Below are 17,565 nucleotides of genomic sequence, written 5' to 3' on the forward strand. Positions count from 1 at the left end.
CAGAGGGAGAGTTCCCATCATGCATTTTGGTGCGATGGTTCATGCTACTGTTGGTTTAGCAGGGAAAAGGTCATCGCCTAAAAGGCCGGTAACACCGTCATTAAGCGTTGATTTCCATATTGACTGATCACATCGTTAAAAATGGCCACAGGTCCTTATAGACACTTTGTATGTGTGACTAAAGTGAGAAGGTTTCTAAAAGGGGGTGTAAACCGCAGCTTGAACTACTCAAGCCGAATTGGAGAGAGGAATATTTTTTTGTCATTTTTATATGTTCTATTTGGGACAAAGCGCCAACTGGAAATATCACACATATCACATACTGTATGCATACATTAGATTTATTATTTTTATGTTTTCAATACACCTCCCTATTGGATACATTATTCAATTCACCTGGAAAGCAAAGTAGTTGGAGAGAGAAAGAAATGGAGTTGCATTTCAGAATTGACTTTGTGTGTGTGTGTGTGTGTGTGTGTGTGTGTGTGTGTGTGTGTGTGTGTGCGTGCGTTGCGTTTGCATGATGTACAGATCGGGTGTGAATGTGGTTAGAGAAAGTGCATTGCAATGTGAATAATGTACAGTACAATTGCAAATACATTTTTAAAATGTGTGCATTTCCAGTTGGGTTGGATTCATTCAACCACAGTTTCACTCACAGTAAATAGCAAAAATGCACCAAATCATATCATCATCATCATCATCATCATCATCATCATCATCATCATCATCATCATCATCATCATCATCATCATCATCATCATCATCAACATAATCATCATCACCACCAACATCATCATCATCCCCACTTTCCTCATAGCATTAGCTATCGAGCCAAAAGAAATTCACGCTGGAAACTCCCCCCGACACGAGAAAATCATTGCCACACAAAAAATGACAAACAAATAGAAACGGACTGCCCTCACATTGGGAAGGTCGAAGAGCGACCTTTTTTAGATTTTTTTTTTTTGTGTTATTTCGTCATCATATGGTTAATTCTTCTTTCTCTATGTTAAACTTTCTCTTAGTCATCCTTGGTCTCTTCAGCCTCCGCCGCTGCCTCCGCAGGGACCGGCGCCTCCTTTGCTTTAGACTCCTCTGCAGTATCTGGGTGGAGGAACACAGGGAGTAGGGCGGAGAAGAAGAAGATGAAGAAGGAGGAGGGGGAGGGGAAGAAGAGGAGCATGAGAGAGATAGTTGAAGAAGGAAAGCGGGGAAGAGAGGGAGGGAAGTGTGATGGAGAGAAGGGAAAAGGAGGATAATTAGAAAGATAAAGAGGGAGGGAAGACGAGGAAGGTAAATTGAACCGTAGAGGCTTTTGTTCGCGTCATATCATTTTAGTAAAAACCAACATGTATGAGTTAGGGGGCACAGCGTGCATCCCTGACGTCTCCCACTCACTATGTAAATAATAGAGGAATAGAGAACTCCTAATGGGCCCACAGTATGTGTGACTTAAAAGGCATCTTTACTGATGGTGCATTGCTAACAGCAGCAGCATCTTTGACTGCCATATCGGTTGCGATACCAAGGGCCAATTTTGTACTAATATTGATTTTTACCTGGATGAGGTGGATATTAAATCTTAAATTGCTTGTGGTCTTTGACCCGTCGCAAGATGGAAGTTACTCCTCCCAAAGATTCAGGTTTAAAATGCCTGGGTTTACTGCTGAGGAGAGGTGAGTAAACTGTTACCCCACCAGGCTGATAGGTGAGTAAACTGTTACCCCACCAGGCTGATAGGTGAGTAAACTGTTACCCCACCAGGCTGATAGGTGAGTAAACTGTTACCCCACCAGGCTGATAGGTGAGTAAACTGTTACCCCACCAGGCTGATAGGTGAGTAAACTGTTACCCCGCCAGGCTGATAGGTGAGTAAACTGTTACCCCACCAGGCTGATAGGTGAGTAAACTGTTACCCCGCCAGGCTGATAGGTGAGTAAACTGTTACCCCACCAGGCTGATAGGTGGGTAAACTGTTACCCCACCAGGCTGATAGGTGAGTAAACTGTTACCCTACCAGGCTGATAGGTGAGTAAACTGTTACCCCACCAGGCTGATAGTTGGGTAAACTGTTACCCCACCAGGCTGATAGTTGGGTAAACTGTTACCCTACCAGGCTGATAGGTGGGTAAACTGTTACCCCACCAGGCTGATAGGTGGATAAACTGTTACCCCACCAGGCTGATAGGTGGGTAAACTGTTACCCCACCAGGCTGATAGTTGGGTATATACTAAATGTGTGAAGATATGAATTGACGGTTTCAGTCCAATTGCGTTGCTATGGAACAGCTGAGACCCACCCATGTTTATTTCCTGTTGCTGTGTTTGCTAATATATATATAGCTGACAGGAAATCAGATGTAGTCCATTGAGAATGTTTCTGTTAGTTTCTGTCATCAGGTTGAAGCAGTCTATACCTGTGTCTACCCTTGACAGGGTCAGTGTTCATACTGGACGTTGTCAAAATACAGTAGACTCGTCTTTTGCTTTGTACAACAAAATGAAAACTTAAAATGTTGAAAATACAAGGCAAACTAGAGTGAACAGAACATGTCGCCCACCTTGACTGATACTGAAGAGTGGCGTTTATAAATCACAAGTGTTCATGAACTCATTCTGCGCCAAACCCGAGATAGTTCGGGTTTCGAATCCAAGTGTTGAGCGCCAAACTCGAGATAGTTCGGGTTTAGATCCTTTTAAATTGTTTTCGATTTTCCCATTCTAAACACTTGCACGGACCTGCCTGTGTCTCCCTGGCACTGCTGCCTACGTTAAAATTGCAATGACGATCGAATCCCGACAGGTGGCAGTATCGCCTACCTTTTGAACTGGGTCTCTCAGTTGTGTATCAGTGCATCGGGCTGCAAGAATCCCCTCCCCCTCAACGTGAGCAGCACACAGCCATCTGTCGCCGATTTGCTCGCCTGAAACCTATTGTTTTCCGTATTCTAGCCAGACCCAATGCACACCGGTAATGGCGATCGCGATGGAACTACTGGGATTATTCATTTTGGAGTACCTTCTGACAAAGGTAAGGTCTATTTTAGGTATATTTTACCGAACCTAAAACATGCTTTTGTATTGATCACAGTGTCGTATTTTACCGAACCTAAAACATGCTTTTGGTAACGATCGCAGCTTCGTAAAACGACCCCCCCCCCCCTTGATGACTTTGTGTGGAAACATCTATATGGTATATACCTTTGATTTGGAAATAATATAGGTTTCAGGTGAGCAACCAGAAAATTGTGCATATGCATATAACACGGCATATCTCACGATCTAGAAAACGAGACTGGATTATTTTGAAACGGGACGATGTTTAGCGTGGAATAGCGCACAAACAAAAGTATGTAGAAATTAACTGGTTTGTCCCTGTTGGAGTATAAATAATGCCTGTCAAATGAGCCATACTATTGTCTCCATAGCTATAATATAGAATATACGATGGGTCAAACATCGTGAAAATGGTCAATAACGCTGGCGCCAGGGAGTAAAGATGGGAAAACAGTCAATGTGGCAGTCAATGAGTTAATGGGTGTGATTTGTTAAGGGTCTTTATAAGTTTAATGTCTTCTTCTACGATGTGACAGTGCATAGGCATAATGAGGTCCTGGTTATAGATCTCTTCATGTCATGGTGTCTAAAGGAAGCCGCATTCACATGCGTTCAAGGTGATGGTGATGTCATATCATGATGATCTCATGCTCTTTTAATAGAAAGAGTAGACATGAACAAATGACATCATTGCATCCCACAGTCTACTTTCCACTGGGACATGAGGATACTGGTGTACGTGTGTGTGTGTGTGTGTGCGTGTGCGTGTGCGTGTGTGTGTGTGTGTGCGTGCGTGCATGCGTGCGTGCGTGCGTGCATGCGTGTGTGTGTGTGTGTGTGTGTGTGTGTGTGTGTGTGTGTGTGTGTGTGTGTGTGTGTGTGTGTGTGTGTGTGTGTGTGTGTGACTCATGGCAGAATGAGTCATAGCAAGGCTAAGCAGTTGTCAGCCTCCAGGTAAGAGAGCTGCAGTAACATTGTGTTTAGCCATGCATCCACACACACAGTGGCATCATGTTGACTGGACCCTGGTTGCTGAATACAATTACACCCCTTTCTGTCTCAGCAGCACCCCTACACTTCAATTGGTTTTGCCAACTAAAATCCTCTCTAACAATAATATCAGTTTAACTGGGAAGGACTTGACACAAAATTATTTCCACTCAGAGTATTTTATTAATTTATTTTAGTATTATTATTATTATTATTATTATTATTATTATTATTATTATTATTATTATTATTATTATTATTATTATTATTATTATTATTATTATTATTATTATTATTATTATTATTATTATTATTATTATTATTATTATTATTATTATTATTATTATTATTATTATTATTATTAATATTAATATTATTATTATGTAAGAGAATGTCTTACCATGGCACATAATTTTAACACATTATGCCAGAAACCATCTTTTGAAAGTATAGGCCTATCTATAGAAACCACCATTTGAGAGTAGGTCTATCTAGTAGAAAACCATCTTTTGAGAGTAGGTCTATCTAGTAGAAACCATCTTTTGAGAGTAGGTCTATCTAGTAGAAACCATCTTTTGAGAGTAGGTCTATCTAGTAGAAACCATCTTTTGAGAGTAGGTATACAGAATAGAATATAATAGAATAGAATATAATAGAATAGAATAGAATAGAATAGAATAGAATAGAATAGAATAGAATAGAATAGAATAGAATAGAATACAAATACTTTAATCATCACAAGGGAAATTTGGCACTACAAATCACTCACAGTAAACATTTAGGTAGACAAAACAATTAGTCACGAATAAGAATAAAAAAATAAGCCTTAGAATAAAGAATAAAATAAGCCTAAGAATAAAATAATAATAATCAAATACGGTCCGGGATAGGGTCCGGGATTTACATATCTAGTAGAAACCATCTTTTGAGAGTAGGTCTATCTAGTAGAAACCACCATTTGAGAGGTGGCCTATATGTCACGTATTTCCAATGATGCTTACTGGAAAATGATGAGTCAGTTTGTCTGTAACCTAAAGTAATGATGTGATTCAATATGACATTGATGTCATATTGTAACATGATGACTGGTAGAGTATGACAAACCTATTGCTGGGATTTGTTCAACAGAAGTCCGTCACACAGGCTTTCCCAGTAGGGTGTCTAGATTGTGACCAGCCAAGCTCATCAATTATTCATTGAAATCTGTTTTTGTATGTAGCTCTGTTGCTCTAATCCCACAGTGATAATCCTAGAAGTCCATCCTACCGTACATTACTGCTATAACGCAAGGTTATCCTATAACCCTAGTTATATGCATACTGGCTGAGCGTCTCGCTCTGCCTACTGAGATATATCATTATCTCCAGCACCTCGTGTGCTCTGGGAAACAAAACAAATGCACCCACTTGCACGTGACCATGCGACCCCTATGCGTGCCCCTATATTACGCCGGATGTGGTCACGCCTCACCCTTCCAAGTTCGAATTCCATACGCGGAAAACATCCAAGGGACCTCAGGGCGCTGAAGAGCGAGATCACTAGGGTTATAGGATAACCTTACGTTATATATCATCTGGCTTCGCGTCTCGCTCTGCCTGCTGAGATAAAGGGCAGAGCGGACGCGTGGCCACGTCAAATGCACCCCCTGAGGGCCCGTAAGCCCCAGCCAGGGAGGAGGGGAGTCCCGTCCACCCGCCCATCCTAACGAAGGGGGGGAGGCAGTCAACTCCAACCAAAGTGCGAAAAAAGGGGAACCAGGCACCCCCGAACACACAGCGCAAGCGGGACCACGTGTGATACAGCACCCCGCGGTCCACACCCACACACTCCTGCTAGCCCACCTGATGGTGGGATGCAGGAGAGGTCCCGGACCTCAGGACCGCCTGGGAGACAGAACCCCCAGTCATGTCCATGAGGTAAAACCTAACGAAAGGACTCGGGGAGGACCAGGAGGCCGCAGCACAGATGTCCTCCACCGAGCCCCCCCCCCAACAGGGCAGCAGAGGCCGCCACACCACGAGTGGAGTGCGTCCTGACGCCCCCGGGGGGAACCTGTCCAGCCAACATGAAGCAAAGGGCAATGCCCTCGCACAACCAATGTGACAGGCGCTGCTTGGACAGCGCCTCACCCGTGCGAGGGCCACCGTAACAAACAAACAGTTGATCAGAAGCCCTGAGATCCTGTGTCCGACTGGTTTACCCCCAGTGCACGGACAGGACACGACAGGTGAAGGCTCGACTCCAACCCACTAGCGTGAGGAGGAGGATGAAACGCCTGAATCACAATATCCCTGGAGCGAAAAGAGCTCCGGATATTCCTTGGCATGAAGACCGGATTAGGCCTCAGAGTCGCACCGCTATCGGCCCGAATAGACAGGCACTCAGGCCGCACCGAGAGAGCACACAGCTCACCCACGCGCTTAGCGGAGGTGATGGCCAAAAGGAACAGGGTCTTAAAAGACAGCCGATCCAATGGCGCCTGCTCAAGAGGCTCAAACGGGGCCTCCGACAACCGGCCCAGGACCAGTTGGAGGTCCCAACTCGGAGACAGAGAACGTTCCACAGGCTTGAGACGCCGAGTGCCAAGCAGGAAACGTTTCATGAGAGGGTGGCTGAACAGCGCACCGCCCTCAAAGCCCACGTGACAAGAGGATATAGCCGCGACGTACACCCTCACTGTCGAGGCCGACAGCCTATTCAGGATAGACTGGAGGAAGGAAAGAACCGAGTCCAGGGGGCAAGACACTGGGTCCAGGCCCCCAACCTCACACCACTCCTGAAACATACGCCACTTCCCAGCGTAAACCGCGGTAGTGGACGGAGCGTTCATGTTCCGGATGGTGTTAACCACAGTAGTGTTAAGACACATCCCCTCCAGATTCACCCTTTCAGCAGCCAAACCATCAATGGCTGCCCCAGAACAGGACACAGAAACAGCGTCCCATGTGCCTGAGAGAGGGCCCGCGGTGACCACGGAACAGGCCACGGCGGGGCCACCAAGAGCTGAATCAGGACCGGGAACCACACAGCCGTGCCCCGGTCCGGTGCGATCAGGACCAAAGTCCTGCGCTCCCGACGTACCCGCTCCAACAGCTGAGCTACCAGGTGTATGGGGGGGAACGCGTACAGAATCCCGGGCGGCCATGGATACATCGAGAAGGCATCCACCCCCAGAGAGGGGTTGTCCTTCCGACTGACCGAGAACCACAAGGGGCACTCGTGGGACTGTCTGCTCGCAAACAGGTCCACCATGGCCTTCCCGAATCGGTCCCAGACCTGTCTGACTATGTCTGGACGTAGGCCCCACTCGTCGGGGTGAGGACCGCACCGCGATATCACATCTGCACCCACATTCTCCCTGCCGGAGATGTGGAGAGCCCTCAGGCTGCGCAGATTGAGAGACGCTCATAGCCAGAGCTCGACCGCCGCCCGGTACAGACGGGGGGAGCGTACTCCTCCCTGTCTGTTGATATACGATGCTGACATCGTGTTGTCCGTCCTGATCAAAACATGCTTGCCGACCACAAGGTGGCCGAGTCGTTTGAGGACCAGAAGGACTGCCTTCAATTCCAACACATTGAAATGTAGTGCAGACCGGGCAGCATGGTCCTGCCAGCTGCCCCCTACTGCATTGGCCCGACACGTCCCCCCCCCATCCCGTGAGGGAGGCGTCAGTGAAGACCGTGACGTGTGACAGCCTGCTGCCCATGGGGACCCCGCTGGTGAGGGCCCCAGGCCCCCCCCAGAGAGCGAGGTCCCCCAGTACTGACATGGGAACCTTCAGCAGCTTTCACTTGACTCTCACAGGGACTATTTTCACACTGAAAAACCTACCTCTGTATCCTCCTCATGAAGAGGAGGCCAAGAGGGACCACAGCTTGAGCAGATGCCATAATACGCGCAGGCGTATCACGGTCAGCACCGTAACCGTCCTGCCAGGACGGAACGTCCAGAGCGCGCCGAGAATATCTTCTTGCCACTGCTCTGAGAGGGATGCCCATATAGACCTTGAGCTTAGAAATAAGCCCAAGTACTCCACCCGTTGACTGGGAAGAGGAGTACTCTACTTCCAGTCTACAGCAAAACCCAGGCTGGTGAGGAATTCCACAACCTGTCTGGCATGAGACCTGGCAATCTTCTCTGACCGGCCGAGGACCAGAACCTTCCATGGGACAGGTCCAGTATGGGTCTGACACCCCTCCATGATTTCTCGGGCACCAGAGAATATTGGGAGGAAACGCCGCTCATCGCTTCCTCCCATGGGACCACGACGACGGCCTGCTTCGCCGCCAGAGAACGAATCTCCTCGGCCAGGGCTGTCACTGCCGCGGACTCTGATAATAGAGTCTGTACCAAACCCAAAAACGGAGGGCGGGGGTGTGTAAACTGTAACACAAGCGCCGCCCTCAGTGTTCTCTCCATCCACACCACACCGACATATGGCTACTACTGCAGCCATATGTGGTAAAAATTCCAAAGCGCCCCCCGCCGCCAACTGCCGCTGGTCCGCTAGGAATTGTAGATAGGTGGCCCGGTCCCTCCCGCTGTGCGTCATCAACCCTGGTCTCGCCAACCGCGCGAGCAGGGTGTCCCGCGGAGCCGGGATATCGCACCCTGACTCTACCAACGAGGCAATCTCACCCAAGGGGGGGACCCCGACAGAAGGGCCGGTCTGATACGGGGGGAGCGGCCATCACCCCTGGTGACATAGGCTCCCCCGCTGAGCTTGCTGAGGACAGCCTGCTCTGCAGCTGGACATGCATGGTGTGTGGTCCCACACTGCCCGATAGGGTGGGTCTCTACACACCGTAGCCCTGTGGTGATACCACCCAAATTACGCGTGCCTGACTGAGCACCGCAGGATCAGAAGTCCAGACGGGGGAGGCACTAACGTAATACCCGGCCTGGCGAGGGCGGGGCTGGGGGGAACCCACGCTGCGACCTCCTGGGCCTAGAGTTCCCACTTTGACAAAAAAAATTAGATACAGGGAACCCTGCTCCGTCGACAGATACAACACCAGGCTCACCAAACACAGACGCAGGACGTGTGGTGTGGGAGCCGCTTGACATCAGAGCCCTGAGTCCCATAGCGTAGCGGGGGGGAGTAACCGGAGAGCGTGCTAGACACAGCTAGATGGCAACGGTTTTTTAGGGCGTGCCCATCTAATATAGCCGATTCCTCTGGCCGCCGAGGCTGTCGGCCTTGTGATCACCTGTTTTCTTTATGTCCAGGGTATCTCAGGTGGGGGAAACATGGCCACTGGCCGGGGGCCTCACCGCAGCCACTGGCGAGGCTGTGCTCTCACCTCTGGCTGCGCGGTGTGGGGCGGCGTGGATCCCAGGTAAAATACCGCCTGCGCCTCCGTGGACAGACCATGGGGGAGCCCTGAGGAGGAGACCCCTCCCCTCCTCAAGGGGAGATTGCTCCAACCAAGATGCCTGTGAACAACCGTTGACATCCTAGCCCTCCCTGCGGTTATAGCATGCGGCTGGGTCAAAAACTGAATAACCTCAAAACCTTGCGCGATGGTTTTGACGTCGGCTGACCCTAAGGCCCCATTACCCGACACCATTTTTGACAGAAAAGCAGCCAATTGAGCAATGTTGTTAGTTGCTGCTAAATTATGTACCGCGGCGGTATAAGCTTCATCAGCCCACCAGCCACCTTTTAAAGTTTGACATAAAGACAGGACTCGTCTAAATGTCGTTGGCCAAGCCGTTAGGGACATGGTCAAAAGGAGACAGTTTGTTGGCCAAGCTGTTAGGGACATGGTCAAAAGGAGACAGTTTGTTGGCCAAGCCGTTAGGGACATGGTCAAAAGGAGACAGTTTGTTGGCCAAGCCGTTAGGGACATGGTCAAAAGGAGACAGTTCGTTGGCCAAGCCGTTAGGGACATGGTCAAAAGGAGACAGTTCGTTGGCCAAGCCGTTAGGGACATGGTCAAAAGGTGTCATTGTGGATTCGGGCCATTTCTGGGATATACCCACTGTCGGCCACCAACAGTATTTCAAATACTCTCAAGGGTGAAGCAATAGTTGTGTAAGCGTTCAGTAAAGAAAGGGACTTGTACATTGTAATTGTAATAACTATACTAAATTGTATTGGTACCAATTCTGGGGTATTCTTAATTTGTGATTATTAGGCCGTAATGCAATGTTTGTTTGTGAGAGAGTTCCTGAGTGTGGATCGTGACCAGTCTGAATCATTAATCATTCATTTAAATCAGAACACCTGTTATCCTCGGTCTGCTCCACACAGGGTAGCCATCCCAGCGAGGTGGTAACTATGACAACAGGGAGACAGAGCTGCCTAGGTGACCTAGTTTCCTGGTAGTTCTCCAGTCGGTGTGTGTGTGTGTGTGTGTGTGTGTGTGTGTGTGTGTGTGTGTGTGTGTGTGTGTGTGTGTGTGTGTGTGTGTGTGTGTGTGTGTGTGTGTGTGTGTGTGTGTGTGTGTGTGTGTGTGTGTGTGTGTGTGTGTGTGTGTGTGTGTGTGTGTGTGTGTGTGTGTGTGTGTGTGTGTGTGTGTGTGTGTGTGTGTGTGTGTGTGTGTGTGTGTGTGTGTGTGTGCGTGCGTGCGTGCGTGCGTGCGTGCGTGCGTGGACTGCGTGCGTGCGTGCGTGTATGTGTTCTTTCCCACAGAGCCTCAAACTGAGCATGCGCCATTAGCTACCTGTCTGACCCAGTCTTGGAGTCCTTGGACCAAAAATATATGGGGTCATGTTGAGCGTATGTTGCATCATTGTTATAATGTAATTTCATGGCCTTTAAGTTATTTTTCCTTTCCTATAATTGAATGTCACATGGAGGTTTGCCTCGGAATCTATTAGCTGTACCTTAAGGCCTACTCCACTGGAGAACATTATCAAACAATCTGACCTACTGTCATGTTATATAAATGTAATTATTTGATTAAAGGGGAACACATGCTATGGCCTAAGACAGTTCAATCAATATTTGGGAACATGAGCTACTCTCTCCCAAAGCCAGAAACCAGAGAAGTAAGAAACAAACTTGTGATGTATTATTGTTCTTATTATTATCATTCCCCTATGAGCTCTCAGTGTCATCTATAAAATATTTTCCAATTCATTGTCTATGGAGCAGCTTCAGACTTTATACCACACGTTTGAGTTTTAGCACTCGATTTGCGAGAGAGTTGCTCATTTTCACAAATATGTTGGAATACAGAGGAATAACATGTATTAATTCTTAAATTGGGAGCAGTTCCCCTTTAATGAAATGAGCACAAAGGTTAATATTTTGGTAACTTAACTTAACTGGTAACATAACTTCCATTATGTGCTTGTGGTATAGTTATAGATAATATTAACACTGAAACATGATTAATCGATAACATAAGTCATCTGGGCATCCTTGAGAAAGGAAATCCTTCATGGCTCCATGTTCCCTAAACTGCAGCGCTGTCTCATTTAACCCAGAGTTCCTGATGCTTCTACAAGCAATGAGGAAAAAACTCTCATATCTCCAGCCTCTATACTCGTTTAGCTCATGTAAATGGCCGAGCCCATCTGATCTGTGTCCATTTGATCCTCATCTGAAGGATGAGCTCCCATCGCATAGGCTTCAGATACACGGGTTCCTAATCTAATATTCAGCCTAGTTCTCTGTCCAGTGAGTGGTGGATTGCTGCCAGAGATCCTTAAATCCAAGAAACTCGACAATCCCGGGAGCCTCTGCCAAGCAGACTCCAGTAATAGCTCACCTATAGTCTTCTTTATTAGTTATTTACAGAAAGTAATCACTTCGTGAGCGTCTCTCCATTTGTATGTGTCTCTCTGAACTCAATGCACTCCAAAAGTGCACATGTACACTCTCATCTTTAAGATGGTGGTGAGGATGTTTTTGTTTTTTCCCCCTCCAGACCCATAAGAGTTGAACCACTTTACTGTCTGTCACAGATCTTTATTAGGCTTCCATTTATTAGGACTTTTGTAACTTTTATTGTCCGACAAACAAAAAATGGCCCAGGTGGTATCGTGGGAGCTATTCTACAGGATCCGGCTGTATTAAAGGCCTTTCTTTACAGTACGTCTCCATACCTTGTTTGTCTTGTGTTTGGTTGGGCTCCTCCTTCTCGGCTGTCGGGCTGACAGCAACAGGCACGTCGGCTTGTCTGGCCTCCTCCTCCTTCTCACCACTCTTCTCCTCCTTCTCCTCGGCCGTGGCTGTGGTGGGAGTCTTGGCCGCCACCGCTGGGGCCTCCACCTCTTTGGGCTTCTCCTCGGCTTTCTCCTCCGCCTTGGGCTCCTCTCTCTGGGGTTCAGAGGGCACGGCGGCGGCCACGGGGGAGGCTACCGGGGACGTGGCCACAGCGACAGGGGAGGTGGCGGTGGCTGCAGCGGCCGGGGAGTTAGTGGGCTTGTCCGCCACGGGGCTTTTCGCCTGGCTTGTCTCCTCCTCTTTCTTGTTCTCCTCTGCGGCCGCCTCCTCCTCCTTGGCGGGCGCCTCCTCCCCGTCCACTTTCTTCTGCTCCTCCTCTCCTCCCTCCGTCGCCTCCTCCGGTACAGCGGGGCTGTCTCCCTCCTTCTCCTCCTCCTCTCCGTCTTTCATCTTTTTCCGGGTTATGTGTCCACGGAAGCTCGCCTGTATTTTGGTGGCAGCCTTATGGGCCTTGTCCTCCGGTTTGTTGGTGCCATCCTGCTCAATCTTCTGGTCCGCCTCCTCATTCTTCTCCACCTGAAAACACAAGATGGAGGAGCTCGGTGAGGGAAGAGACAGCTTTGATGGAAGGACTTACAGTAACATACAATAACTTTAGGCAGTGGAGTAGCCCCACTGGAAATGAGCAAGGGCATATGGGAGGTTGATTGTTGGGCTCCCAACTTAATTCTAGCCTCAAAATCAGATAACAACACCACATGAACAACATTTAGTAGGATAGTGAGTTGGGAAAGGACAGGAAGCACTGGGGGAGGGATGTTAAAGGTGTACCAAGTCAGATCTTTGATCATTTGGAATGAAGGCTGTGTAGATTTACGTCTACACAGTCCTTATCGCTGGCAAGTGACGGACTCAACCATTAAGTTACGTGCTATTCCATGTAATTATATGTGGTTGAGTCTACATGGTCCTCATTCCAAATGATCGATATTACCTTTAAGTTAACAAACTATAGTTTACTTAAAGCCATTGCTGAAGAAAAGGTTAGAAGAAGATAAGGCTTAGGAGGATGTGTTTTTTGGGGGGATTGATTTGGGATTCAGCTGAAGCTTAGGACTGGATCAGGGATAGAGTTAGGAAGAAAAGACAAGATACAGGTGGGTATCAACATTGCAAGGTCGTTCAAGATTTTACCTTGGGCAAGTGGGTCCATAGCTGTCCATCAAATAGTGGGTTGTGCTATGAGTCATATAAATCAACTGAAAAGAAATCAAATTAAATCAAGGAATGAATGATGAGTGCTGAAACTGGCAAACAAAATTAACACATTCAAAATGAATAAGCAAATCAATGAAAGTAGAGCATTCTGTCGGCTACGTCTGATTGATCGAACACCTTCTTAATGTGCAGACACTTTAAAGGAATATGAGTAAGCACAAAATGGAGTACAAACACAAACTCTCAAAGCACATGCAGGTGGTGTAGCATCAAAGAGGGTGAGGTGAGATTGTTTGAAGTCAAACCGTAGAATCTGAAGGGCTGTGGAGTGGCTGCATCCTGCTGTGTGCCTTTGTGGGGAGCTGTTGATTGCTCTCACAAATGAATTAATGATGTACATTCCACCTCTATATGTGCTTTATTTCCCCTGTTTACTACCATGTGACGCAGGGACCAGTGGATGTGCATGTGGATCGATTGTATTCACCGCACAGTTGAACAGATTCAGTCTGAAATGCGGGACACCTCAAAGGACACCATTTTGTGGTGATTCAATATGAGGTTGTTATAGGGAGTTGTAGTCTGACGTCACTTTAGTTTCCCGTGCGGTCCCCCCGTATAGGGATCTGTCATTGGAAAATGTATTATCGGCTATTGTAATAATTCTGCCTCATGAACATTGGCAAGCTTTCCATTTTTGCACAAAATGAGTTCCCTTCTATCACTAAGATTATTGTTTAAGCATTTTTGGTTGAAATAAAGTTAGTTATAAGGTTTTTAATTTGTCGTTAAAAAAGAACTACACTTACCTGTCGTTCAGTGCTGTCGCCTAATACACGTCATGGCCATTGACAGTTGCACTGATACCAAGCTAACAAACGTTAACGTTAACTTTACCCATAGCTAACGTTACCTACAGTAGCTAAACTTACTAGACGTTAGCAATGTCTACTGTCATGTCCATAAGTTCCCTGGCAGCATACTTTGCTAAAGCCAGGAGTCTACTCTGTGGTGACGTCAGTCAGCAGCGCCAACGTGAAGTGTAAACGTTGTTATTTTGCTACTTGTACGATTATTGCGAATTTCTTCATGCTGAGCTATAGATTGTGGATGAATACACACAGAAAGCTACACCATGCCAATGTTCATGCTTCATTTGTTTTAAACGAGACAATTTAGAAATGGGTCCATTGGAAATACATGGCAATTTCAAGGAGGGTGGACCGCGCGGGAAACACCAATGACGTAGCCACTACACCTCCCTATTGCTAATAATGATGCTTTGGTAATAATGATTTGATTTAATGGTAAATCCAGATTGTCCTCGCTACATTCATTGCTATCCTGTATTTTCCTTTTTTGATCTACATGATGTCTCATTAAAACAATGACAAAAGAAATGCTTGAAATAAAAGACATGCTTGTAGAATAAGGAGATGTTCTCCCAACCACCCGAGGGGAACAGACTACGGCTCCACCTCCAGCCTCTACAGTCAACCAGTATGGCAGCTATCGCGTCTCCTCAGCATTCACTGCCATACCCCTCCCAACCATCAAAGGTTACCTTGACAACCAGAGTGCTAACTCATCACAGCGCTGTCTGCTGGTTGGTGCTATGAAAGACTATATGTCACCCTGATTGGCAGTGCACCTGACCCCTCAGGGGAACGAGCCAATAGGAACTCATAAATCAGACAGAGCAATCAGTGTGGCCGGGGCGGGGCCACCAAGGGGGGGGGGGGGGGGGGGGTTATGTGTGTGTTTGCGCCGGGTGTTAAGGGTTAGCATCTTGTTTAGGGTCACCACCGTGAGGGAGAGGAAATGGTTTCCGAGCTGTGAAATTGTCGAGGTAACGGCTATATCCATCAACGTCTAATTCCACCCCTCCTCCCCCCCAATTCTGGTTCCTTCTGTCTCCAATAATGCCATTATATGGGATACGAGGGTTGACTGGGCCAGTTCCTGTGGAGAAGGATAATGTGTATATGATATAGGAGGTGGAGGCCATAATACCAACACGTCTTCTTCAGGGTCAGTGTGTCACTCCAATATTAGTGTGGCAAGGGCCAAGGTGTGGCCTGTGTGGCTGCATGCTGGTGCCGTCCCAGGGGTGTTGAGGACAATTCCACTTCCTTGGCGGATCTTTCTATCCTATCTACCGCCCCCCTTTCAAAAGCATCTTCCGTTCCGCGTCGTATAGAAGAAGATCCGCCACAATTTGGCCTCGACAGCATAAAAAAATGTGTATTCCTGGAGGGTTGTCCATCTATACGGTGCATAATGTTTCACAGTTGGCCTGTTTACTGTTTACTTGGTAATGGAGTGAAAGGGAGTGCTGCGGCAAGTAGCGGGATGTAAGATTAGCCGGCGCTATTAGCATAGGGAGCCAACATAGAGAAAGACAGAGTACCTCTGGCACACCCTCTTCATGCTCTTAATAATATGCTGCCCCCTGGTGACTTATTGGGCTTTTATAATGCCTGATCTCATGGGTGCTTACAATTGCCAAATTTTGACCCGAGCACTTAACTCAAATAGAATTACTTACTGGCTGTAAGCAGTGAGTCACAGAGAAAGAGAGAGAGAGAGAGAGAGAGAGAGAGAGAGAGAGAGAGAGAGAGAGAGAGAGAGAGAGAGAGAGAGAGAGAGAGAGAGAGAGAGAGAGAGAGAGAGAGAGAGAGAGAGAGATGGATGACAAGGGTGTCTGGGAATATCGGGGTATGACATCATTATTAGCATAAGGGAATGAAGTGTAATGTCAATTACCGTCGAGAATTGTGCACGCTTAGTGTAAAGGTAACACAATACCAGGAGAGTGTCAAATGATCTCATATATGACCGCATGGGAAGGAAACAAAAGATCCTAATGATTTTACCGCAACTGAATCACCATCATTTGCATTATTGACATTTACCTGTCAGTCCTCTAAAAATGCTGAAGTCAGAATTATCTCGTCTTAGATATGCTTACCTATATATATTATAGTTTGTTAATCTAGAGGCAGTATATTGTACCGTGTACTGTAACAGATTTACAAGTATTCTCATGAAAAGCCCTTTATCCTTTTTTAAACACCAAATGATTACAAATCCTTTAGAAATTGATTACAGACGACACTGGATTGTTAATTGAACACTGGTCACGTGCACTGCTGCAGACAGTATTCCAGGCAATCTGTCGGTGTGGCACACATTTTCATTCATAAACGCGGCATCACCTCCCAAAACTGCAGCACATCACCAAGTGCACTCCCAGTAAGCGTTGTCATACCCCGAGTTCCTCTTTGTCATGAACCAATCCATACAGTACTATTTAATTGCATTCCATGAGATAACATATTCTCAAGTCACCTAATAGGCAGATGTCTCATTAGCATTAGCCTGCACTCTTTTCTTATTGTAAAGACGTCCTTTCTGGTTGCCATAGATACATATCTAAAAGCTGTTCTCTCCACTATCCAACCGGTTTATGAAATATAATACATCGTAGAGCTCAGAGGGAACAGCCTTTCTGTCTGACTGCAAAAGAGATAAATGTTAATTTATTATGTTGCCATTTATCATAATTATCCTACACAACATACATCCCTAATACACATTTATACACACATTACAGTTGAAACTGTTGCACTCCCGCACAGGGAGTCATCCAGTATCATATAGTATTGCACCAGATACTGATGACATCCTGGTTGTCTAGGTGACAAATAAGTTACCATCATTATCTAATATAATACATGTTCTAAATCTAAAGGAATAGTTAGCTTAATACACCACAGTGTTTCCCCAGAAAGCAGATGCTCCACCTGATATAGCCAGGTAATAAATGGTATCCGCTTGTTATAATAATAATAATAATAAAGGCTGTCTTATTATAACACTCTTGTCCACCAGCGCCAGTCTACCGTCTGTCTCTCTTGGTGTCTGTCCTTGGGTGGGCACCGACTGGCGTGAGAACCACACCCCAGAGCCAATGGATTTACCGACCGATCTATAACCACACACAAAAACACCATCCCCCACCACGACACACACACACACACACACACACACACACACACACACACACACACACACACACACACACACACACACACACACACACACACACACACACACACACACACACACACACACACACACACACACACACACACACACATCCCACACACACA

The 17,565-nt window shown here is 46.9% G+C and overlaps 1 protein-coding gene across 1 annotated transcript in view; it reads right to left on the reverse strand.

The window, feature by feature from the left end:
- Positions 1–543: 543 nt before the first annotated feature.
- Positions 544–17,565, reverse strand: part of gap43 (growth associated protein 43) — an 18,226-nt gene continuing 1,204 nt past the window's right edge. Inside the window, exons 2-3 of the mRNA XM_084331796.1 lie at positions 12,112–12,748; positions 544–1,107 (exon numbers count right to left, since the gene is read on the reverse strand). Of these exons, the coding sequence (XP_084187922.1) occupies positions 1,025–1,107; positions 12,112–12,748 (720 nt within the window). The 3' untranslated portion in view covers positions 544–1,024. The remainder of the gene's footprint in view (positions 1,108–12,111; positions 12,749–17,565) is intronic.

Source organism: Notolepis coatsorum, assembly GCF_963971535.1.
Source record: "Notolepis coatsorum genome assembly, chromosome: 1".
Lineage (NCBI taxonomy): Eukaryota > Metazoa > Chordata > Actinopteri > Aulopiformes > Paralepididae > Notolepis > Notolepis coatsorum.